This window comes from Dama dama, chromosome 24, assembly GCF_033118175.1.
Source record: "Dama dama isolate Ldn47 chromosome 24, ASM3311817v1, whole genome shotgun sequence".
Lineage (NCBI taxonomy): Eukaryota > Metazoa > Chordata > Mammalia > Artiodactyla > Cervidae > Dama > Dama dama.
The window spans coordinates 21,959,509-21,985,633 of record NC_083704.1 but is presented as its reverse complement, the minus strand read 5'-3'; the positions used below and the strand labels follow the sequence as shown (position 1 = coordinate 21,985,633).

The following is a 26,125-nucleotide window of genomic DNA, read 5'->3' as shown; positions in this document are numbered from 1 at the left end:
TTCAAATGATAGAAAATAAGGCATTTTAAAAGCCTCTTACAAAAAATAAACAAAAAGCCCTGCTATAGGATTTTTAACCACTGAAATGCTTGTCACTAAATCTATTTCACTGGCACGTAATATGCTTATCTAAAGGCAATGGTAAGAGAGAGTTTCTGCAAAGGACTTAAGTGGTAACCCAATGTTATTTATCAGTCTCCCTGGCACATAGGTAATAGAATACAGAACACTAATGGCTCTTAAGCCTGGAATTCACTAAAGTAACGATGCACAATAAAGAGAATGGCCCAATCTGGGAGCCAATGCAGAATGGAAGCATAGCCAGGACAACAGAGCCACACCAAGCGTGAAGCAAGATCATGGTCAGATGGTAGCGGGTAAAGGAGGTAAAGACGGCCCATTACTACTGTCAGCCTGGGTGCAGATAGGTGATACGGCTTCATGAATCTGTTTTCCTCAGTTAAGATTTTCTTTACACTTTCTCTTTTGTAAAATCTGAGCATCTAAGAAGCACCACTTTCTACTTTCTTTTAATGTCAGGTCAAGGATGATGTCATGATTTATAGACTAAAAACCTTTAGAAATAGAAAACTCAGAATCCTTAATTTTATCTTGAGAACTGAAGGATTTTTTATACCACTCTAGCCTATCCACGTGTAGATGACCAATTATACCCCTCCATGTATCATGAACTATTAGTAGTTAACTACTCAAAAGTAGATATTGCAATTCCCTTTATTTTTACAATAAGTTTTACCTTCTCTTTTTCACGTTCAATTAAGGAAAACAAATATTCAAAACTTCGAGGGATTACTCCTCTCAGATTATGAGAAAAATTATCAGATTCAGATGGTCCTAAAGAAAAATATAAAAAATACAGATATGTGACTGCTCATTTTTATTCTGTAACAGGAGTCCTACAAAATGGCAACAGTGAAAGACAATTTAACAGAAAAGACACATTGTATAATCAGTTTCTTCTGGGCTCCCAAACAAGTTAATTTGTGGTAAGAGATGGCATAAGAGAACCTGCCTATCAACAGGTGCATGATAGCCACTAAGCTATTTGAAAAAGCAGCTGCTGTTTGATAAATTTAAAAATCCATTCAAGTCCCAAGCTTGAAATGTTTCCTTCTGCAGATATCAAAATTAGCAGAAGTAACAAGCAATTATACTTTACTGTTGCATAAGACATTCAGTCGTCTAGGATGACCTTTATATACTGGCAGTGTGACCACGGGCTAATTAAATACTTAATCTCTTTGAGTTTTTCACTATAAAATGGAGATAATAATGGAAATAACTATCTCACAGGGTATAAAAATTGGAGTTAGCTAGCATTTTCTTAATTGGGCAATAAAAGCCAGCGTGGTAACAAAGATACTGTAGGAATACTTCACAAGATTTCTATACAGAGAGAAAACTGAAGAGGAATCCTACCCTTATTTTATTAACACTGGGGAAAGGAAGAAATGTAGTAGACATGTAAGTAGTGGGAGTTTTTGGAATATTAATTCAAACTATCTATATTTACCAGAAAAAATTATATAGCTGTAAAAGACATAAAAGTTACTATATATATTAGTTAATTATACCTTAGAGACCAAAGGAACTAAGAAAATGCTGGTATATGCAAGAAAGCTACAGAAAATAAATTTTAAAATATTATCATCATCTTGATGTGCTATATCTAAAATATATTAAATGGACCCTGTAAACTGTACCTTAAATATATGTGTGTGTGTGTGTGTATGTATATATATACAAACAGGGTAGAAAAATGGAAGTAAAGAACACAGAGGACAGAATATTAGAGTATGTGCAGATAATGTTTTAACATTTTCCTGCTAAATCCTATACAAAGATATTCAGCACATTCGTTACAGTTACCTTATCATCTCTTGCCTAGTCTCCTGACTCGGCTTGCAATCCTGCTTCTGCTCTAACCCCTTCTTATAGTCTCTACTCCATTCAGCTGCCAGAGTAGTACTTTTAATTTACTATCACTTCATGCAATGCTTCTTAAAACAAACAAACAGACAAACAAACAAACCTTCCCATGACTTCACATCCCCTCATAAAAAAATCCAAAATCCATGACTTGCCCTCTGGCTACAATTCCAACTTGCCCAATTCTGGAAAATTCCACCCTAGCCCCATGTGTCTTCGTGCTGTTCCGTGAATACTCAGAATACTCCCAACTCGGGGCTTGCCTGTGAATTTGCAGGGACAGGCAATCTGCAGAAGATTGTTCTCCTATAGTCTCAAGGTTCCTTCTCATTTCATCCAGTAAGTCTCTTCAAAGGTCACCCCAAAAGGCCTCTCTGACTTACCAACCTAAACCAGCACCCTCTGCTCCTTTTTATCCCCTTATTTTTCTTCACAGCACTTATTACTGCTGCTGTTTAGTCACTAAGTCATGTCCAACTCTGCAACTCCATGGGTTGCAGCCCACAGGATCCTCTGTCCTTGGGATTTCCCAGACAAGAATACTGCAGTGGGTTGCCAGTTCCTCTTCCAGAGGATCTTCCCGACCCAAGGACTGAACCCGCATCTCCTGCTCGGCAGGCAGATTCGTTACCAATGAGCCACCAGGGAAGTCCACAGTACTTATTACCTCTGGCATAAGTACCAGATATTTATTTGCTTTCAATTGTACATCCCCCCCCATGAGAATTATAATCTCCAAGAGAGCCTTGACATTGCCTTTTATTTGAATAGACCACCAGAGCCTTGAAGAGTGCCTGGCATATTTTAAGTACTCACTTATATGTATGTTGCTGTAATTTCAGAGAAAGGAAGACCTTTCTTACTAAAACTCACAAATCAGAAACCATTAAAAAAAAAAAAAAAAAACTCTGAAATTCAACCATATAAAAATAAAAACTTTTGACATAAGAAATACTTAAGCCAACAGAAAAAAACTATAGAAAAATCTGTCATCTATATCATAGACAAAGAGCTAATCTATTTTATGAATCCCCACAAATAAGTAATGATAAGCTAATCCCCACAAATGATAAGCTAATTTTTAAATAAGAAAAAAAGCTTGAATGAGCATTTAACATAGAGGCTATTTAAATGTTCAATAAGTGTATAAAAGGTGGTCAATGGAAATCAAGGAAGTGCAAATAAAAACACAATGAGACAGTATTACACACACTCCAGAATAGCTAAAGTTTTTAAAAAGGACAGTATGAACTGTGGACCTGGACACGGAGCAGTGGGAAATTCCATGTTTACACATCTCTATCATGGCCCTATCTACAAAAGCTGAACGTACGCATACTATGACCCAGTAAGTCCACTTCCAGAAGTTGAAAGTTCAATAGAAATGAATTTTTTTTTTTTGAAATGAATTTTAAAAAGACATATACAAGAAAAAAATGTCCATAACACCATATTCATGGGGTCTAAACTCTCTAGCAACAGCAGAATGGAAAATGTGGTCTATTCATACGATGATATATTATACTACTACTACATGCAGTTAACATGAGTGAATCTCAGAAACTTCATGCTGACAGAGAGACTCCAGACATAAGAGAGCAAACACAGTAAAACGTCATTCATAGAAGTGCAAAAACAAGCGAAACTAGTGACGACAGAAGTCAGAGTAATACATGCGTCATGGGTGGAGTGGGAGTAGTTACTGATTAAGAATCTTGGTCAGAAGAGTGGCTATGCTGCTGCTGCTGCTGCTAAGTCGCTCAGTCGTGTCCGACTCCTAGCGACCCCGTGGACTGCAGCCCACCAGGCTCCTGTCCATGGGATTCTCCAGGCAAGAGTGCTGGAGTGGGGTGCCACTGCCTTCTCTAAGAGTGGTTATATAAATATGTAAAAATTCATTAAACCCTCTTCAAAAGTTGTTAGTTAAGCAGATATTCTGTGCTAAGCTTTGAACGGGAATCAGCCAAAAACACATATTTTACTTCTATAATGGAAGTCGCAATCTGACAAGAACCTGGGAAATGACCCTAATTTCATGAGTTCAACATCATACACAGAAAGTATGACTTTCCAAAAAACATGCTAAGTTCTGTTATCCCAAAAGAGTGGACTAAGCCAGTAAGTGTTAATCTCTAGTTTACTTACCCATCATGGTAAACGTTTTCCCTGAACCAGTCTGTCCACTGTAAGAAAGAATGTTTTATATATTACTTTCACACATGAAATTTAGAATACCTAATTTTAATATGGTCTACCAGTATATAAATTTTCCCCACAAAGAACTAATTTTCTTTCTTTCTTAACATTTATTCCAGGTAAAAAGTGAACGATCCATTTTCTTTCTCTCCTATTCTACTACTAAGAGCTAACTACTCTTAATTGTCTGATAAGTCCTTCCAGAGTATACAAACACAGTCATCAGAGTTTTCATTTAATTTTTATTTACAAAGTTGGAATGATGTTATTCATACTTCTCTGCAACCTGTTTTTTTCCCCCTTAATTTTATTTCAGACATTTTTCTACACGGGTAAGTAGAAATCTACCTCTTTATGTTTAATGGCTATGTAGTACTCCATGAATGTATCATAATTTATTGAACCAGAACCAACTGGATTTTCTTCCTAATTTTTGCTGTTCTAAATAATGCAGCAATTCTCCTCCTAAATTCTGCCTTTAAAAGATACTAAGACATCATCATACTAAAAATAAAACAAAAACATCCTTATGCTATAGGCTTATTTCATGTAGTGTCATAATTTCTCAGGTACCCTGAGAAACAGGGGTAACAAAAAAATACAAAAAAAAAAAAAAAAAATTAAGTTGAATATAGTTGTCAGTTAGGATGATAAATGTGTTTAGATTGGATTCATAGCACAAATATAAAATGCTGAGTTTACTTTTTGGTTCAATGCCCCAAGAGCTAGAAAACAGCATAATCTACTTGTTTACCTATTTCTTTTGGAAGCAGGTTGGAAATAAGTTCTTTAGTTAACTCACAATGAGAAATGGATATTGCTGAGTGCCCTACTTGAAAGTGAAGGGGACACTATTAACAATAACTTTAGGAACTTCCTTGGCAGTCCAGTGGCTAAGACTCCATGCTTCCAATCCTGGGAGCTCACGTTCGATCCCTGGTCAGGAAACAAGATCCCACATGTCGCAACTAACAACGGGTGCCAAATATGTTAAATAAATAAATATTTTTTAAAATAGCTCGTAAACCACAAAGTATGCTCATTCAACCAATAAATCAATGTTCACTTCTCTCCATATACTTCTTTCTAACCTCAACTACCAAAAGTAATTTTCAAAGTAAATACTATGACTAGTATGCCTACAGGATCTTCGAAGAAAACACTTTGAAGATATATAATCTCTGGTGACTGGAGATTTCATTTTCGAGCTTTAGCACTCAAAATATTCCATGAGAAAAAATCCTTTCTTCTCTTGAGAATATGAGAAAATGGTTAAGTGCTTCACTGATGAAGATAGAACATTTAGTTCTGCTGAACAGACTGAAAAGCAAGCATGAAAGGCAAAGGGAAATTTTCAGGGAAGAAAGTGTGTGCAAAATGAACCCATGCGTCACACTTTGGATTTTTATTTTCTTTTATTTTGAGCCTATTACGGATAAACCAAGGGTACGTATACACACACAAAAATCAGCTATTCAAAATGAACTATATAATTCACTAAATCCACTACATTCTATTAAAAACTTCTTGTTCTAGATAAAATTAGGAAGTCTGTTGCTAGAAGAAAAGGAAAAAATAATGATAAAATTCACCTTGTATACCTGCCAACACTGTCAGCTTACATTCCAATATTAAATCTAGAGCAATATTTGAAGGCTGCCAATATTTAGCAATTCACAACCATTGTGCACTTTATTTTGGCCGCACTGAGGGGCTGACAGGATCTTAGTTCCCCTTCCCCGGCCACTGCAGTGAAAGCACCAAGTCCAAATCACAGGCCCACCAGGGAATCCCCTTCATCATGCACTTTCAGTATATATCTTGAAGACAGTTTGATAGTTTCTTATACTATAGGACACAGCAACTGTATTTCTAGGTGTTTACTCAAGTGATTTGAAAACTTAAATTCACATAAAAGCCAATATTCTAATGTTTGTACTAACCTATTCGTAATTGCTAAAAACTGGAAGCAATCAGAGAAAGAGAGAAAGAAAAAGCTATTGATGCAAGCAACAACACAGAAAAATCCCGAATACACTTTATTAAGCAAAAATGCCAGACGCAAAAGGCTACATATTGTGAGATTTCTTTGCAAAAGGCAAAACTACAAGAATGGAAACTGCATTAGTGTATCCAGGGGTTGGGAGAAAAAGAAGTGGTTGACTGTGAATGCAACAAGAGGAACTCTGAAGGTGAAGGGGCTCTTCTCAGTAGGCGTGCCAAAAACATGACTCTGCAACTGTCAACACACTATGCAACCGTACATCACAAAGGGTGAAACTTAAAGTGTGCAAACTAAATAAACAAGCAAAACACATCAAACTAGGATGTCAGAGGCCCCAGTATGAAATGCAGCTAACTGAATTACAAGTTCATGTCACACTGCACTGAAGGCAGTAGGCAGAAAAGGAGCTGACCTAAGTTGGCAAAATGAGATTTTGATTAGAAATTGTAGAACTTTAAGAGGGAAAAAAAGGATCTGTGCATCAACAATGTACTCAGTAAATTTGTTTCTCACAGGGATCCAGGCTAACAATTTGGAAACTGCTTTACATGTATACTGGGGCTGAACAAATAAATAAATGGATGATAGCAGTAGGAATCCAGGTTTCTGTCAGCCGGGAAGTTACAGATAAAAAAGAAAGGAAGGTTAGAATGAACCCACATGGATTCTCAACCCTTGGATTAGTCAGACATTAGCATGAACTCAAGTTTAGCTTACTGTATATATTCAAAAGAAACAGATAGGAACAGAAACAATTGTAGATATGTCTCCACACATGACTTAGTATATGTCCATATATTACCAAGCTCTGTCTGCTGCGATGGCCGAGAAGCAAAACACAGTCCTGCTGACACCTTTATTTTAGCTCAGAGAGCCTTGTCGGACTTCTGACTCACAAAACTATAAGATAATAAATTTGTGTTGCTTCAAGCCACTAAGTACGTGGTCATTTGTTACAGCAGCCACAGGAAACGAACAGAAGCACTTACTAATGTAACCTCGAATAAGAACACAGAGAACAACTTACTATGCAAAGATGGTACCATTGTAACCGCTCATGCAAGACTCCACAATGCCTTTGGCCACAGTTGAGAACATAGACTCCTATAAATGTAAGCAACAAATACATCAACATTTCACAAAAACATTTTTCCTAAACTACATTTGAAAATATAATAAAACTTGTGTGTAAATTTTCATTTGCAATGTGAAAATTATATCCACTATAAAAAAAAAGCTAAAAACCTAAAATAATAAAACTGTAAACATAATTATATCCGTTAATCTGCTATGCAATTATAGATTTAAACCCCTCATCTAGACTTTATATAGAAATTAGCATGTTGCACACAATATTATACTGGTATTAGCATAAAATACATTCCCCTAAATGTTCCTCAGTACATTTCCCACGAACTTTTATCTGATTTTTACTTTCATTTTTATATACAAGTAGACGCATCTTTAGAAAAGACCCTGATGCTGGGAAAGATTGAAGGTGGGAGAAAGGGACAACAGAGGACGAGATGGTTGGATGGCATCACTGATTCAATGGACATAAGTTTGAGCAAACTCTGGGAAATGGTGAAGGACAGGGAAGCCTGGCGGGCTGAAGTTCATGGAGTCGCAAAGGGTTGGACACGACTGAGTGACTACAACAATAGATGCACTTATATTAACAAAGCAAGAATTCAGACACCTGTATTGTCCAGTATTAGTAGCCATGAGTCACACATGGCTACAGAGCACCTGAAATGTGTCTAGTTCAATGAGATGTGTTGTAAATATAAAACTACCATCAGCTTTGAAAGGTTGAACATGAAAAAAGGAATGGAAAATATCTCATTAATAACTTGCTTTATGTTCATTACATGTTGAAATGTATTTTAGATACACAAGGTCTAATAAGATACAGAATTAAAATTAATTTTACCCATTTCTTCTTAATTTTTTAAGATGTAGTTACTAGGGAATTCCTTGGTGGTCCAGTGGTTAGGAGTCAGTTTTCTCACTGCTGAGGGCCCAAGTTCAATCACTGGTCAGGGAACTAAGATCCTACAAGGTATGCAGAACAGCCAAATATGTAGCTACTAAAAATTTTTAAATTATTAATATATATGTGACTCACTTACTATTTCCATTTTTCAGACATATCCTAGATGAAAAAAAGATCTAAAAATCTGTCTCACCAAAAACGCAAATCATGTGTATCATGAGCGAACAATCAATATGTGGGATGTCCAAGGTGATAAACATTAGCCATGTGTGGCTATTACTTTAATTAGTTAAAATTAAATAAAATTAAGTCAGGTCCTCAGACACATTGTTCATATTTCACATGTGACTAGCCACATGTGGCTGGGACATCTGAGAAGCTAATAATCTGAAAAGGTGAGTTTTAAATTTTAATTAATTTAAACTTAAATTGTGTGGCTAGAGTCTAATGCAACGGACAGCACAGATACAGAACATTTCCATCACCACAGAAAGTTCCAGTGAACAGTGCTGACTGGATTTTAACCAAATTGTTCTTAATTAGCAAAAGTTATTCAAAGCATAGTAATTATTTCTTGGCTGTGCCCTGCAGCATGTGGGATCTTAGTTCCCCCACAAGGGATCAAACCCATGCACCCTGCAATGGAAGTGCAGTCTTAACCACTGGACCATCAAGGGAAGTCCTAACACCATAGTAATCTTACATTGATCACTCTCTAAGTGGTTTTAGTCACTAAGTCATGTCCAATTCATTTGCAACCCCATGAACTGTAGCCCACCAAGCTCCTCTGTCCATGAGACTTCCCAGGCAAGAATACTAGAGTGGGTTGCCATTTCCTTCTCCAGGGGGTCTTCCCAACCAAGGGACTGAAACTACATCTCCTGCTTGGCAGGCAGATTCTTTACCACTGAGCCACCTGGGAAGTCCTTGAATGTCTGTATTCTCCCTAAAATTCCCACATTGAAACACTAAGCCCCAGTGTGATGGTATTTGGAGATGGGGCCCTTGGGAAGTAATTTTTTTTTGGGGGGGGGGGAGTAATTAATCATGAGAGTGGAGCCCTCATGATGGCAGTATGGACACACCGTGGAGATACTGTAGGTTCATTTCCATATAGCAGCAAAGCGAGTCACATGAACTTTTTGGTTTTTCAGTCCATATCAAAGTTAAGTTTATACTATACTATAGTCTATTAAGTGTAGGACAGATATTTCTAAGAAAACAATGTACATGTCTTAATATAAAAATACTGTATTGCTAAAAAAATGCCAAGAGTTACAACAGTAACATCAACGATTTCTGATCACAGATCACCATAACAAATACATAGTCCATGGGGTTACAAACGAAAAAGGACGAACTACTTCAAGAAATACTGACCACAGTGTGACACAGAGACATGAAGGGAGCAATGCTGTTGGAAAAATGGTGGTAATGGGGCTGCTCAGTGCAGAGCTGCCACAAACCTTCAATTGTATATAAATAAAGCCAGTATCCGCAAAGTGCAACAAAGCGAGGTATGCCTGAGTTCCCTTATAACAAGAGACACACATGAGGACACAGTGGAAGGAAGCTGTCTACAATCTAGGGAGTCCTCACCAGACACTGGATCTCTGGCTCTTGCTCTTGGATTTCCCAACCTCCAGAACTCTGAGAAATAAATGTTTATTGTTTAAACCACCCAGTCTCCTATTTGTGTAACAGCAGCCAGAACTAAGATATTCTTCTTAAACTAGGCAGTTCAACTTTACTTATCAATCTTCTAGGAGCTCTCAAAAGTATACCTTCAATAACCTCCATCACTGGTTGGAGAGGGAAAGTCAAACAGGCTTGTCATTCTGTTGCAAACTTTGACGGAGGCAGAAAAATATTTAATGAAATTAAATCTAAAATGCTAATGGAATATTTGAGCTTCCTTAGTTATTTGAGATCGAATTGATGAAATTCTCCCAAGTAACAGAATCGTGTATGTTCCAAATGAAAAGTGGAGCTGCCCAAATGATCATTACCTGAGTGGTGTCCATGTTGGCCACATGATCAAACATGAAGGTCTTAGGCTCAGGGTTGGAGTGCAGCCGGAGAGTCGTAGAAGAGAGCACAGATAAGCATAAGTTTTGCTCTCCATCAGCTGATCCAGAACCCTCTGTAGGTGGGCGTATTCGTACGAAAACTTTGATAGCATCACCTTCATTACTAAAGACAAAAGACGTAGCAGCTGAATTTACAGGAGAAAAAGAATCTGAGCCTCCTATTGCCTGTAGTGTTCCTAAATCAAGTTTCCCCAACAAGCCCAAAATCTATCCATTGACACTGACCTCTTCTCAAGAGTCATACATGACCCAAACCCTTTACTGATCTATCACTTCCTCTGATCTCTTCACAATTGCCATTTTCAAGACTTTACTACTTGAAGCTAACTGAAAGGGAGTTCCAAACTCTGCTTATCTCTGGTTTCCCTCTTAAATGCAATAATAAAGTCAGTCATTCCAAAGGGGAATTATGTTATGGATTCCATCTTTTAACCTGGAAAGTGAGAAGACAGGGCTAGAGAGGAGACATGATTTTTCTGTATTTCCAAGTAGCTGAGGACAAAGGTTAACACTGAAACAAGGATCCCTTACTTACTATGCTAAATGGTTGTTTTTGGAATACTACATCCTTAATTCTTTTGTCCTCATTCACAATATTTTTTTCCTTACCTTGGCTGGTTAGACTGATAGTCTGTCACATTGCGTAACTCAGCTAGAAAAAAAGACAAGAAGTCATTAAAGATTTTTTAGAGTGTAACATAAAAACCCCATTCTTCTAGCCTGTTCTCCAGTTGCTCACACCCATCAGTCTCCAGGCTCTCTGGCCTGGGCATGACAGGGGACAGGCTTCGATCTTCCTACCTGTTCTAACTGTGAGCAGACTGGTTAAGGGGTCCCTGGAGAAAGTGAACCAAGAAAAGAATTCATTGTGGCTTAAGCCATTTTGTGATCTAAGCCTGGCCCAATGTTTGCCCTTCAACAGGTCTCAGTAATTAATAATCTTAAGGGAGGGAATGTAGAAACAAGGGAGGAGCAGTCAAGAAACAACAGTGCAGCATTGAGGCACCCTCCTGGCTACTCAAGGGATACACATTATATATATATATATATATATATTTGAGTTCCTGAGGAACTAAGGCCCCTACCCAGGGAGAGGATGGAATGATGATGTTGATCCTCCAGACTTCAGTCAACTAAAGCTTGGACTTTTTGACCTCTGCCCCAACTCTATGCTAAATTTCATCTGTTCAATCAAGTGCTTTCATGAATTTACATATACCTTTAGCTTAAAACCTCCCCAATTTTGCTGTTCAGAGGGACTACTTTGGGAAATAGTCTGGTGTTCTCCATATTTGCTGTACACAAAAAACCCTAGAGGATACAGAGACCACTACACAGAGTTGCTACAACATATTATCCAAGATGTCTAGTTTCTAACAAAAAAACTGCAAGGAATTCAAAGAAACAAGGAAGCATGACCCATAAACCACAATAAAAAGCCTGTGAGAGTGCTCACATGTTGGTATCGGGAAAAGGACTGCAAAGGAGCCATTACAAAGATGCCCGGAACTAAAGGAAATCATAACCACATTAACTCTGAACTGAAAGAAAAAAAGAACCACCAAGCTCTAAGACAGATCAATAGAGATTATGAAGGCTAAAGAACAGAGAGAAAAAAGAAGGAAAAGTGAAGCCAACCTTGCAGAAATGTAGGCCAACATTAAGCATACCAACATGCATAAATGGGGAGAAGAGAGAAAAAACAGAAAAAAGTCAAAGAAATAATGGCCCAAACTTCCCAAAATCCATTAAAAAATGATCTACATATCCAGGAAGTTAAACAAATCCCAAACAGGATAAACACAAACAGACCAACTGACGCATCACAGTAAAAGTGTTGGAAGTCATTACTTAAGAGAGAACCTAATTTAGATTAACAGCTGACTTCTCGGTCAAACAGGAGGGAAGGGGGCACGGCATAACCGCTAAAAGAATGACAGACACTGGACATGACAAAAACTGGTTAGAACAAACTCAGTCAAAGACGGTGGGAGATCTGACTTCCAGGGGACCCTGACCCTCATTCTATGCTTACTATAATATACTAGCATAAGCTAAGTGACATACCAACCAGCACCACGATCTTTGAGGCCAATCATCAGAGAACAAAGAGGGCAAAGTGCTTGTCTGAGGAGGCCTTACAAGTAGCTGAGGAAAGAAGAAAAGCAAAAGGCAAGGGAGGAAGGGAAAGAATACTCAACTGAATGCAGAGTTCCAGGGAACAGCAAAGAGAGATAAGAAGGTCTTCCTCAATGAACCATGCAGAGAAATAGACGAAAACAATACAACGGCAAAGATTAGAGATCTCTTCAAGAAAACTGAACATATCAAGGGAACATTTCATTGCTTGCAATGTATTTCACGCCCATTGCAAGGATGGGCAGCATAAAGGACAGAAACAGTATGGACCCAATAGAAGCAGAAGAGGTTAAGAAGAGATGGCAAGAATACACAGAAGAACTGTACAAAAAAGGCCTTAATGACCCGATAACCATGATGGTGTGATCACTCACCTAGAGCCTAATATCCTGGAGTCTGAAGTCAAGTAGGCCTTAGGAAGCATTACTAGTAACAAAGTTAGGGGACATGACGGAATTCCATATGAGCTATTTCAAATCCTAAAAGATGACGCTGTCAAAGTGCTAAACATAGTATGTCAGCAGATTTGGAAAACTCAGCAGTGGCCACAGGACTGGAAAAGGTCCGTTTTCATTCCAATCTGAAAGAAGGGCAATAGCCAAAGAATATTCAAACTACCACACAATTATGCTCATTTCACATGCAAGCAATGTTACATTCAAAATCCTCCAAGCTAGGCTTCAGCAGTACATGAAATGAGAACTTCCAGATGTACAAGCTGGGTTTCAGAGAGGCAGAGGAACCAGAGATCAAATTGCCAAAAATTCGTTGGATCACAGAGAAAGCAAGAATTCCCAAAAAACGTCTGCTTCATTGACTACAAGGAAACGTTTGACTGTTAGGATCACAACCAACTGTGAAAAATTCTTAAAGGGATGGGAATACCAGATCACCTTACCTATCTCCTGAGAAATTTGGATGCAGGTCAAGAAGCAACATTAGAACCTTACACAAAACAAGTGACTGATTGAAAATTGGGAAATGAGTATGTTAAGGCTGCATGTTGTCACCCTGCTTATTTAAGTTCTATGCAGCACAAGCTGGAATCAAGACTGCTGGGAGAAATATCAACAACCTCAGACATGCAGATGATACCACTCTAACGGCAGAAAGTGAAGAGGAATTAAAGACTCTCTTAATGAGGGTGAAAGAGGAGAGTGAGAAAGCTGGGTTGAAACACAACATTCAAAATACCAAGATCATGGCATCTGGTCCCATCACTTCATGGCAAACAGAAGAAGAAAAAGTGGAGACAGTGACAGATTTCATTTTCTTGGGCTCCAGAATCACTGCAGAAGGTGACTGCAGCCATGCAATTAAAAGACACCTGCTCCTTGGAAGAAAAGCTATGACAAACCTAGACAGCATATTAAAAAGCAGAGACATCACATTGCCCATAAAGATCCATAGTCAAAGCTACAGTTTTTCCAATAGTCATATATGGATGTGAGAGTTGGACCATAAAGAAGACTGAGCACTGAAGAACTGATGCTTTTGAACTGTGGTGCTGAAGAAGACTCTTGAGAGTCCCCTGGACTACAAGAATATCAAACCAGTCAATCATAAAGGAAATCAACCCTGAATATTCATTAGAAAGACTGATGCTGAAGCTGAGGCTCCAATACTTTGGCCACTTGATGCAACCTGATGTGAAGAGCTGACTCACTGGAAAACACCCTGATGCTGGGAAAGATTGAAGGCAAAAGGAGAAGGGGGCAGCAGAGGATGAGATGGTTGAATAGCATCACTGACTCAATGGACATGAATTTTAGCAAACTTTGGGAGATAGTGAAGGACAGGGAAGCCTGGCATGCTACAGTCCATGAGATGGCAAAGAGTCTTAGCAGACTTACTAATTGAACAACAGCAATAATCAAAGAACAAACAGTGGGCAGTGGCCCAGTTCCTAGAAATCTCCATCCTTTCTCTGAAGTAACTGAAATAATCCTCCCACTCAATAGACTATGAAATTACCCTGCCTGTAAAAACTAACCACATGCCACATTTTGAGGCCCCTCACCTTCTGAGATGGTCCATACTGTGGAGTGTGCTTATATTTAAATAAATTCAATTCTTACCTTTCACTTTAGTCTCTCACTGAATTCTTTCTGTGACAAGACCCCAAGAACCTGAGCATCATTAAGTCCTAAGACCAGGTAAGTGTTCACAGACAGTAAAATTCAAATGCACATGGGAAAAAAATCAAAGAGCATCAAGTTACAGCAATCATATAATTATAAAAAAAAAAAGTAGAAATGCCTGTTTTCTCCTCTTTATTTTTAAAAATTGTAAACAAAATGTACAAAAGGTATCAGGCTTCCCAGGTGGCGCCAGTGGTAAAGAACCTGACTGCCAATGCAGGAGATGTAAGAGAAGTGGGTTGGATCCCTATCAGGAAGAACCCTTGGAGAAGTATTCTTCACTTCACTCCAGATCCCCACTGGATCCCATGGGGATCCCCAAGATCCCCAATACAGTATTCTTGCCTGGAAAATCCCATGGACAGAGGAGCCTGGCAGGCTACAGTCAGTAGGTTGCAAAGAGTGAGACACTACTGAAACAATTTAGCATAGCATATAAAGTATCATAAGCCTTTGACTGGGTGGATCACAACAAACTGTGGAAAATTCTTAAAGAGATGGGAATACCAGACCACCTGACCTGCCTCCTGAGAAATCTGTACGCAGGTCAAGAAGCAACAGTTAGAACTGGACATGGAATAACAGACTGGTTCCAAATCAGGAAAGGAGTAGGTCAAGGTTGTATATTGTCACCCTGCTTATTTTACTTATATGCAGAGTACATCATGAAAAATGCTGGACTGGATGAAGCACAAGCTGGAACTGAGATTGCCAGGAGAAATATCAATAACCTCAGATGTGCAGATGACACCACCATTAGGGCAGAAAGCGACGAAGAACTAAAGAGCCTCTTGATGAAAGTGAAAGAAGAGAGTGAAAAAGTTAGCTTAAAACTCAACATTCAAAAAAAAAAAACTCAACATTCAGAAAACAAAGATCATGGCATCTGGTCCCATCACTTCATGGCAAGCAGATGAGGAAACAATGGAAACAGTGAGAGACTTTATTTTGGGGGCTCCAAAATCACTGCAGATGGTGACTGCAGCCATGAAATTAAAAGATGTTTGCTCCTTGGAAGAAAAGTTATGACCAACCTAGACAGCATATTAAAAAGCAGACATTACTTTGCCAACTAGTCAAAGCTAGTCCGTCTAGTCAAAGTTATGGTTTTTCCAGTAGTCATGTATGGATGTGAGAGTTGCACTATAAAGAAAGCTGAGCGCTGAAGAATTGATGCTTTTAACTATGCTGTTGAAGAAGACTCTTGAGAGACTTTTGGACAGCAAGGAGATCCAACCAGTCCATCCTAAAGGAGATGAGTCCGAATATTAACTGGAAGGACTGATGCTAAAGCTGAAACTTCAACACTTTGGCCACCTGATGCAAAGAACTGACTCATTGCAAAAGACCCTGATGCTGGGGAAGATTGAAGTTGGGAGGAGAAGGGGACGACAGAGGATAAGATGGTTGGATGGCACCACCAACTCAATGGACATGAATTTGAGTAAGCTCTGGGAGCTGGTGATGGACAGAGAAGCCTGGCGTACTGCAGTCCATGGGTTCACAAAGAATCAGACAAGACTGAGCGACTGAACTGATAAGGTATCACTGGATGTATAACACAAAGAAACATAATATATGTATATTTGCCAAAATATCACAAAGAAGGTGAGTAGGAACAAACCTGTAGCAGACTAACAAAACGCATCAGATGTAAAGTAACATACTGTTGAGTTTGTAACAATACATGTTAATGTGTTTAACAATAATACCAGGAATTCCCTGGCAGTCCAGTGGGTAGGACTCTGTGCTCTCATTACAGTGGTGGGATTCTATCCCTGGTCAGGGAACTAACATCCCACAAGACAATACAGCCAGATAATAACAGTAATAATAACACCAAAAAAGAGGATAAAAGGGAATAGATCTATGCAGGAGTATTGTTTATATCACTGGAATTAAGCTAGTATAAACCCGAAGCTGATGTTGTTAAGATGGATATGTTAAACCCTAGAGCAATTATTAAACAAAAACACAGTGAATGAAGAACAGAGGAACATAAAAGACACGAGACACACAGAAAATGAAAAGTAAAGTGGCAGATGTGAATCCAACCAAATCAATAACAACACATGAATAGATTAAATAACCCAATCAAAAGGCAAAGATTGTCAGACCCAATCAAAAGGCAGAGATTGTCAGACTATATACTGTCTTCAGGAAACACCCTTTAGATGCAAAGATAAACTTTCACTTTGAGAGTGAAAGGATGAAAAAAAGGTTATCTCATGCAAACAACCATCATAAGAAAGTGGGAGTGGCCACACAGGTATCAGACAAAAGAGACTTTAAAACAAAGATGGAACATTTTATAATGATAAAAGGGTCAAACTACCAGGAAAATAACAGATAAAAACATATCTACCTAATAACAAAGCACCAAAATACAAGAAGAACCAACAAGAAATGAACAGAAAACAGACAATTTTAGTTGGAGACTATTAATAGTTGGAGACTTCAACAATAATAGTTGGAGACTTCAACATGCCACTTTGAATAATGACTACAACTAGACAAGATAGCAAGCCAATTCGTTGTTGCTTAGGGCAGGTGGGGTATGGGTAGGTAGAGGGTGAGAGCTCAACCATATGAAATTTCTTTTTGAAGTGACGAAAAGATTCTAAAATTGACTACAGTGATAGTTGCACATATCTGTAAATATATTAAAAACCACTGACTTTCACATTTTATATGAGAAACTGTATGAGATAATGTGACCTATCTCAATTAAGTAGCTAAAAAAATTATTTTAAAGATGTCAGAGATGAGTACTAAATGCAGTGAAACTGCAATAAGAAATCTGGTTATCAGATTTGGTTCTGGGGGAAAACAACTATAAAAATACATCAATGGGATATCTAAAAATGTAAGATACGGGCTGTGGATTCGACAACAATATACTTTCCATTAAAGAAATAGATGCTCTAATTATAGCACAGGCATCAATTCTCTTACTTGAGTCCAGATTTATTGAACAAGCACTGTGATCGCGCAGAAAGCACCATGAACATTTTGGTCCAACAATGTACCAATTTGTGTGCTAATATCCCCTGAATGCTGAAAATGTTGGAGGAAAACGAACATTTTAGATGGAAAAAAAAGAGCATAATGATGTTTTAATGGTATGAGCGACCTAAAAAGTAAATGAAACAACATATTAGAAAAGAATTACAATTGACAGCTAAAAGCATTAACGTTATTGGAAGGCTCAAACACCAAAAACTCACCGTTTCTTTCAACATCTAACATAGTCATCGCCTCCTTACCATTCATACCATTCATTAAGATTCATCAAATTAGTCCAAAATCCAGTCCCTTGGGTTTAAAAACCAAGATTTCTTAAAGGGTTAGGCAATGTAAGAGGTGGGGCACATAGACAGGAACAGCAAAGGACAATGGAAGGGTTTATCCAAAGCAAAAATGACAGGCCCGCCTCCGTGAGAAAAAGGAAGAACTTCGAGGGTTCCCCCTGAGAAGAAAAAACGGGATTGTGAGAATGTAAAGACACCAATGAATTCTGTACTTTAAAAGTCTCTTATCTAAGACGAGTCCACAGCGGTCCAAAGAGAACGAGGTGCATAGAACAATATAGTAGGTTCTCCCCTTCAGAAAAGTCAGTAATGTAGAATTAAGCAGAAAGAGGGGAGAGCGTGAGCCGACCCTCAAATGAGGATGCTAAAGAGGCAGCCCCAACCGGGACTCGGGAAGGGACCAGCGACGAATGGAAGGTCCGAGAACGGGAGGGAACAATCAGCACGTCGCTTGGGAGCGCCCGGATGACAGCTCTCCGTCTCGGTTTGCTGCTCAGCCCCAGTGCCTAGAACTGCGCCAAGCTCTTAGCGTGCGCCCAATACACAGATGGGAAGACAGCTGTTCCATTATTGTACTGTCTGGAGAGACAGAGACGCCAATCACCCTCCCTCGCCGTTCTGTGCGCTCCTGCCCTTCACGGCCAGCAGGAAAGCTTGTACTTGTGGGAGGGTACGGGGTCACGAAGCTGGGGCTCCTCACTTACTTTTGCAGCCGGGCGCCATCATGCCCTCAGCCCTCGATCCCGAGACCGACGGAGCGACCGTACTCACTTCCAGCCGCGCACCGCGCGGGGATTCCGCCCACTCAAGATGGCCGCGAATTTAAATTTGGCGCTCAGGCCTGACGTTGACGCCAGAGTGAAGGCCGCCATGTTCCCCAGCCTTGGGGCAGGGGGCGGGGTCTATGTGACGTCACAAGTAGGCGCCGTCGCCTCTGTACATCCTCCAGGCTCTCGGGAAGGCCTGTTTTCCCCCAGAGCTGCTATGAGCAAGCGGAACCAGGTGTCGTACGTGCGGCCAGCCGAGCCGGCCTTCCTGGCCCGCTTCAAGGAACGGGTCGGCTACAAGGAAGGGCCCACCGTTGAAACCAAGGTGAGCCCGGGCCTGTCGGGTTACCGCAGAAACGCGACCGGCTCCGCTACTTTCTGCTTCTGCCTTGGAGGTCACATACTGACGGGTCCCACTTCGCGCCCACGCTGGGCCCTCAGTCCGAGTGTCATCGGACCCCAAGCTGGTCCTCTTCAAACAACTACAGCCTCTTGCGCCCAAAAAGCTGTTTGTCGTTTTCACAGTGTTGTTGTGTTCTGAAAATGACTTGACGCAGGTAAAGCTCCCCATCCTTGGTAGATAGTACTTTAGGAAAGATCATTTTTCTGTTCCTTCATTTTCACTTGCTCATTCCAAAACCTGTAGCTAACAGTGTAGGTGATAGTGTCGTCCCACCTTCCAGGTAAAGAAACTGAGCACTTAATCAAATGACCTAGTATACTTCCCTCAGACGGTAAAGCGTCTGCCTACAATCTGGGGAGACTCAGGTTCAATCCCTGGGTTGGGAAGATCTCCTGGAGAAGGAAATGGCAACCCACTCCAGTACTCTTGCCTGGAAAATCCCATGGATGGAGGAGCCTGGTGGGCTACAGTCCATGAGGTCTCAGAGTCAAACACGACTGAGCGACTTCACTTTCTTTCTTTTTTAATATCCTAAGCCTCGAATCTAGAACATCTTTAAGAATGTCTTAGATCTACTTCTGTCCTTTGTTCTTACCCCCTAAAAGAAGATGGAAAGCAAATACTTTTCATATCCTAGATCTGAATAGGATCATGAGAGTCAATTTCTATGCCCTCCCAAGCTCCTTCCTGAACTGATTCACATCAAAACCTGCCCTATCTCTTCTAATAGAAAGAGAACATGCCTTTATGCTTAGGACATGTGTGGAGAAATAATTTATTTAGCACTTTATCTAGCATTTGCAGTAAGACCCACTTGCATGTCATCTAGTAGGACCCAAGATTGACTTAAGTGCAGTTAGTCCAGTGAGTATGTGTTAACCCCAGGCACTGGATCAGGCTCTGAAAGGACTAAGAGATGGATTTTCAAAATGTTATGTTCTTTAATTTTTACATATTTATTTGACTGCATTGGGTCTTAATTGTGGGACGTAGGATCTTTGTTGTGGCATGCTAGCTTCTCTCTAGTTGTGGTGCTGTAGCTCCAGGGTACACAAGCTCAGTAGTTGCCTCTAGTGGGCTTAGTTGCCTCCCCCCCCCACCCTCCCCCGTGGCATGTGGGATCTTAGTTCCCAGACTAGGGATTGAACCCACATCCCCTCTGTTGGAAGGCAGATTCTTAACCACTGGACCACCAGGGAAGTCCCTGCCATGTACTTTAAACACCTTCCTGCCTGCCTTATTGCAGCCTTCACAGGTCACCACCTCAGCGAAGCCCTTTGAACCTCCCCCTCAACAGTTACTCCTCTGTTCTTCTCTTCATTCTATCCATATCTTATCTGTAGTACTTACCATTCTGCATTGCAACTGCTTGCTCTTCTGTATATCTCCATCACTAAATCTAAGTATCTTAATCCATCTATATTTTCCTAGTACAGTGTCTGTGACCTCACCTAGTGTGTGAGAAGTTACAGTGGTTAGATAACTGTGCTTATCATCAGGCAACACTTCATGGGGGAAGGGGTATTTAGCCTGAATCTTGACCATGGGTAGGTCAGCAGCTAGAGATGGAAGGAACAGCATGGGTAAAGGTGTAGAGGTGGTGAGTCATGGACTGTGTGTATAAGTGGTTGAGGGACTGATAGAGGTGAGGCTATATGAACTATTCAGTAGGCAACAAGGAGCCATGTTTGGCTAGAGAGAACATGATGAAGGAGTGACTGGTCCCCAGGACCAAAACCAGAGACAATGGGAAAGAGAATAAGGTTTGAGAAAAGGGACATGGATGAAGCAATGAGGAGAATATGCAACGTAATATTATAGTTTGCTTCAGGTCCTAGTGATGATCATGTGTGTGCATAGTTAATACCCTGAAGATTGCAGCTTGGAATCCTGTCTTAGGAGAACTTGGGGAAAAGCTTTCCAATTAGTATCAGTGATTTGGGCTAACAGTTTTGATCAAGAGACTTTTCTGTAGATAGATGCAACATGTACCTATGTTTGTGAAACCAACTTCATTCTTAATCATTTTGGCAGGATAATCATTCTAATTGTTAACAAAAAAGAAAGGAGTTTCATAGGAAATCACTACTTAATTGAGCTAAATATTCTTATCCTCTTAAGAGTTAATTCAGGAGTGATTTTGAACAAAAAGAAGAGAGAATGAATTATTCTGAATATAATAAACACCAGGAATAATTTTATTTCACTTTCCCATTTCCTTGGCTAAAAATTTTCATTAATTACCTACTTGTTTGTGGTCATTTATTGGAAACTTTCAGAGAAAAACAGACAAAACTAATGAATAATCAGTGAACTAACATGGATGTTATTAAAGAGAATGCAATTATTCTTCAATTAAAAACCAAAGAAAAGAAGAATGTACTTGTCAGGTGATTAAGCAGACATGAGATATAGACAGAATGATTGAATGTGCCTGTGACTTGCCAGAACTTCGAGTTCATCGTTTTTCATCCTGTTGGTCATTCATGAGTAGACTGATAAATGTTTCTTGTCCCTGCTGTTTGCCACGCTCTGTGCCTGTAGATGCAGAGACGAAACACATACTGCATTGCCTAATAGAGTCAGGAAAACATTGATGACACGGTGTGGTACATGCCACCTGTGAGCTACAGATGATATGAAAAGAACAGGTGAGATCTCGAAAGCACTGCTGAGGGATCTGAGTCTAGAAGGCAGATTGATTAGGAGTTGGCCAGGGTCAGTGAGGCCTTCTAGGCCCTGGAAATTTATGCAGTAACAGGGGAGGCAGAAGAGCTAATATGTTTGTGGATCTGTAAAACTCAAACCTGTCTGGAGCCCAGAGGCCATGAGCATGGCAAGAACATAAGACTGTGCTTATAGCTGTGGTTATTGACTCAGGCCAGATCCTGCAGGGCTTTGTTGCCCTGTTTGGGGGACAAGGAAGGCTCTGTGAGAGGTGGACTAACCAGCTGTTTGAATACTGTGTGGTAAGTGTGCAAGCCTTGAAACCTAGCATTTCCATTCAGGGAATTCCATGTATAAGTTTGGAAAAGTAAACAAAAACATGCAAAAATTTTATCATGGTAGAAAAAACTAGAAACAACCAAAATTTTTGCTTACAGAGAACTGATCAAATAAACCATGAGATAACCATATATAGAGTTAAATAATAGTAATTTTAAAATATAGATGATGCCATATGTATCTCAGGGTATTGTGCAAAGCGTTTTGTTTTGTTTTTCTTTGAGTAAAAAAGTTGGGCAAGAGGAGCTTTTATGGTGTCTGATATTTTTCTTAAAAATCTCAATTAGCCAAATGTTACCATGTGTTATGTGTGTAAAGTGAGTACATGGTTTCTGTTACATTATTCTCTGTACTTTTTTACATTTGGGAAATTTAATAATTTAAAAAGAATAAAGCAAGTCATACAGTAGTATGTTTAGTGGCCTGTTTGTATACAAAATGTTTTCTGTACCTCCACATTTTTTTTTTTTTTTACCTCCACATTTTTATACCCTTAGAACAGCTGATGGGATACCCACCAAACAAGCTGCTGGGAGAGAAGAAAGATGAGCAGAGGAGGAGGACCTTTTACTTGCTGTTTTCTGTACTTTGGTGGGCTGTTGTTGTTGTTGTTACGCTTTGAGAAGAGATGGAAGTGAAAAGGGTTGATGAAGAGCAGTGAGAACTGGCGCAGCCCAGCACTTCCCTGAGTAGGCTGGACATGGAAGAGAGGGCCCCTGACATCAGGGACTGCAAGTTGGGGTCCTGCTGGGATGGAAACTGGTTCCCCTGCACAGGTACCCCAGAATAACTGGCAGGTGGACCTCTTCCCTACTCTGGTGAGGTTAGATTCTTAAGAGTTAACTTGAAAATTCACTGCCAAACACATTTAGTCAGTAAGGTCACTCTTCTTACTCCGCTGATTACAGTTTCTCACAGAGATAGTGGTTGTATTTAGTTCAGGGTCAGAACTTGAATGTTGTGTTTGTGTTTTTTCCTAGAGAATCCAGCCTCAGCTCCCAGAAGAAGATGGTGATCACAGTGACAAAGAAGATGAACAGCCCCAAGTGGTGGTTTTAAAAAAGGGAGATCTGTCAGCTGAAGAAGTCATGAAAATTAAGGCAGAAATAAAGGCTGCCAAAGCAGGTATGTCTGAAAGTAAGCTGGTTTTCCCACCAATTTAACGTTAGGTATGAAATCATTTTATATAATGGTATGGTATGTTTGAAGGAGACAGTCCTAGTTCAAACTTCATTTACCAGATTTGTGACTCTGAACAAGTTATTTCACCTCACTCTCATTAGTAAAATGGGGGCAGTAATTGTGCCCACCTTACTGGGTTGTTATAAGGATTAAATGCAAATTTAAGTAAAAACATCCTGTTTTTTAAAAAATAGATGGTTAGGTTTACAAACCAGTCAGCAGAGGTCTGTTTAGTGCCTGAAGTGTGATATGCTATATAGCATTTTATTCATTATTTATAAGTTTTTATTACATTGCTTTAGGAGGAAATGCTGGAGTTTCAAACAATCACTTTTCAAAATACTTAAAAATACAGCATGATTATGGATAACCAACAGGGACCTACTGTATAGCACAGTAGTATCTGCCCAATGGTATGTGGCAGCCTGGAGGAGAGGGAAGTTTGGTGGAGAATGGAAACATGTATATGTATGCCTGAGTCATTCTGCTGTCCACCTGAAACTATCACAATATTGTCAATCAGCTGTACTCCAATATAAAATAAAAAGTTTAAAATATGTGTGTGTGTGTGTGTGTGTGTATCTCCTGATTGTTTTGAATTGGGGACTGCCAATATTACAGTATACTTCAGTAAATGAGTTTTTATTAGGTTTTTTATTAAGTGATTGCATGTCTTGTGGGTACATAGCTAGAGGGAGCAGAGAAGAACTGGCTGAATTGACTCAAGGACATCCATAAATACAGTATGAGATTTTCTTGCCATCTGACTCTCCAATAAAGTGAAAATAATTAGAGAAAGTGTTTTAACTTTGTTTTTTGGTGCAGATGAAGAACCAGCTTCAGCTGATGGAAGAATTATGTATCGAAAACCAGTCAAGCGTTCCTCAGATGAAAAATATTCGGGTTTATCAGCAAGCTCAAAAAAGAAAAAGGCAAAAGAAGAAGATGAAATAAATAAGCAGGACTCAGTTAAAAAGAACTCACAAAAGCAAATCAAAAACAGTAGCCTCCTTTCTTTTGACAGTGAAGATGAAAATGAATAAATACATATTTTGGACTCCTTTAAGAATATATGGGATTTTTAAAAAATAACATCTTTTTTCCTATTATAAAGTAATATAAATTCATTGAAGAAAATTTAGAAAATTCAGAAAACATTCAGCAAGATAAAAACTGTATCTGTCCATCAATACCCTTTTGACCTGAACTGCTAATTCTCTAACATTTAACTACCACTAACATTTTATTTCCTGATGTGGGATGTGTGTGTATGTAAATTATATTTTTGTAACCAAATTTTTGCTGTATTCTGTATGTTCTCTGTCCTGCTTCTCACTTGACGTTGTATCATGAGCATTTTTCCAGGTCAGTAAAATTCAAAATCATGACACTAATAGCTACAGAGGATTTTGTAATTGAACAGGTCCCATGTTTGATCTTCCTCTTCAGCAGAACCTCACTTTGGATGAGGGAAATGATCATGGGCCTAGTTACCAGTTCTTCCCCAGCTCCTAAGAACAGCCTTATGACAGCTCTGATAAAGAGATACAAGTAGATCTTGAACAAGGATCTAGTACAGGGGACCATGATACCAGTCATCATGTATCACATGGTGACTATAGTTGTTACATGATTTAAAAAAAAAAAAAAGATACCAAGTGGAAATCTGCTTCCTGTGTATCTGATACAAAAGGACAGATTTGGCAAGCAGTTGGTTGTCCTCTCTCCATCCTACCTGGAGCACAAACACGCAACTAAGAAGTTCCAGAGCCATTTGGGGGCATGAAAAAACACAGCCACTTGTTCCAGCTGGTACACTGGACAGACTCCAGGAGCTTGGATTGTGATGGCATGCCTGGAGGACCTGCTGTACCAGCCTTGGACTGACTGATCCATAAGGATAAACACCTTCACAGTTAAACTTCAGTCAGGTTTCTGTGACATGCAGCCTGATGATACAGTGGTAGAATGTCTGTGTATAGAAACCTCCAAGTGTATTTCTGATGATTTCCTTAGAATGAGTTGCTAGAAACAGAATTACTGGATCGAAGTATTTGAATATTTCTAAAGCTTTTGATGCTTGCTTTCAAATTGCTTTCTAAGTAGGTGTTACCATTTTATTCATACCACCTACAAGAACTCACATCACCTCATCTCTAGTAACAGTGCACCACCACTGGACTGGCACCTTTACATTTTTGTCAATTTGATGTATTGAAAATGGTGTTTAACAGTTCTATTTAACCATCATTTTCTTTGACCAGGAAAGCTAAACTGTTTTTCATGTTACCTAAAAATTTTCCTCATTTACAGCAAGTCCACCACAATTGGAGACTTATCAAGATCCCATTCTTCACCAGCCAGAAATTAGGAATTTCAGAGCTTCCACATTAATAATTTGGTGCTACATCTGTCTGTCAGTCATTTTAAGACCTAATGTAAAGAGTCTTAAAAGTGACTCATATGACCAGGCTCGTGAGTCCTGAAATAGGCTAAGTTACGCACACTAGTCCCAAAGCTATTCTGCAGTGCTATCTTTAATGTGTACCCAACTTGTTATATAAACCAGGGTTCTTCTAGTCTGTATCACTGGTATATCTATTCTTGTACCAACACTCCGCTGCTTTAATTACTGTAAGTTTTAATGAGTCTTAGGATCTACAGGTGGGAGTCCTAAGGACAGCGACCTTGTCTTACCTATCTCTGTATCTTCAGTACCCAGAACAGTACCCAACATGTTAAGAGCAAAATAAATACAGTGAGAATGACTGTTTCTCTAATTTTTCAATAGGCTGGTGTTTCTCAAAGTATAGATCCTGGACAAGCAGCATCAGCACCTCTGGGAACCTAAAGATGCAAATTTGTATGCTTGCCTGAGAACTAGAAATTTAAGGTGTAGGGTCCAGCATTCTTTGTAACAAGTCCACCAGAAGGTTCTG

The 26,125-nt window shown here is 39.4% G+C and overlaps 2 protein-coding genes across 2 annotated transcripts in view; one reads left to right on the top strand and one right to left on the bottom strand.

Moving 5' to 3' along the window:
- KIF15 (kinesin family member 15) overlaps nucleotides 1–18,693 on the bottom strand; it is a 56,174-nt gene extending 37,481 nt beyond the window's left edge. The window contains exons 1-6 of the mRNA XM_061127947.1: nucleotides 18,533–18,693; nucleotides 10,847–10,889; nucleotides 10,157–10,340; nucleotides 7,179–7,255; nucleotides 4,096–4,133; nucleotides 758–855 (exon numbers count right to left, since the gene is read on the bottom strand). Of these exons, the coding sequence (XP_060983930.1) occupies nucleotides 758–855; nucleotides 4,096–4,133; nucleotides 7,179–7,255; nucleotides 10,157–10,340; nucleotides 10,847–10,889; nucleotides 18,533–18,554 (462 nt within the window). The 5' untranslated portion in view covers nucleotides 18,555–18,693. The remainder of the gene's footprint in view (nucleotides 1–757; nucleotides 856–4,095; nucleotides 4,134–7,178; nucleotides 7,256–10,156; nucleotides 10,341–10,846; nucleotides 10,890–18,532) is intronic.
- Nucleotides 18,694–18,756: 63 nt separating this feature from the next.
- On the top strand, nucleotides 18,757–24,574 carry KIAA1143 (KIAA1143 ortholog). Its single transcript, XM_061127946.1, has 3 exons — nucleotides 18,757–18,920; nucleotides 22,985–23,129; nucleotides 24,012–24,574. Exons 1-3 carry the CDS (start codon nucleotides 18,813–18,815, stop codon nucleotides 24,227–24,229), a joined length of 471 nt encoding a protein of 156 aa, XP_060983929.1. The 5' UTR covers nucleotides 18,757–18,812; the 3' UTR covers nucleotides 24,230–24,574.
- The last annotated feature ends 1,551 nt before the right edge of the window (nucleotides 24,575–26,125 follow it).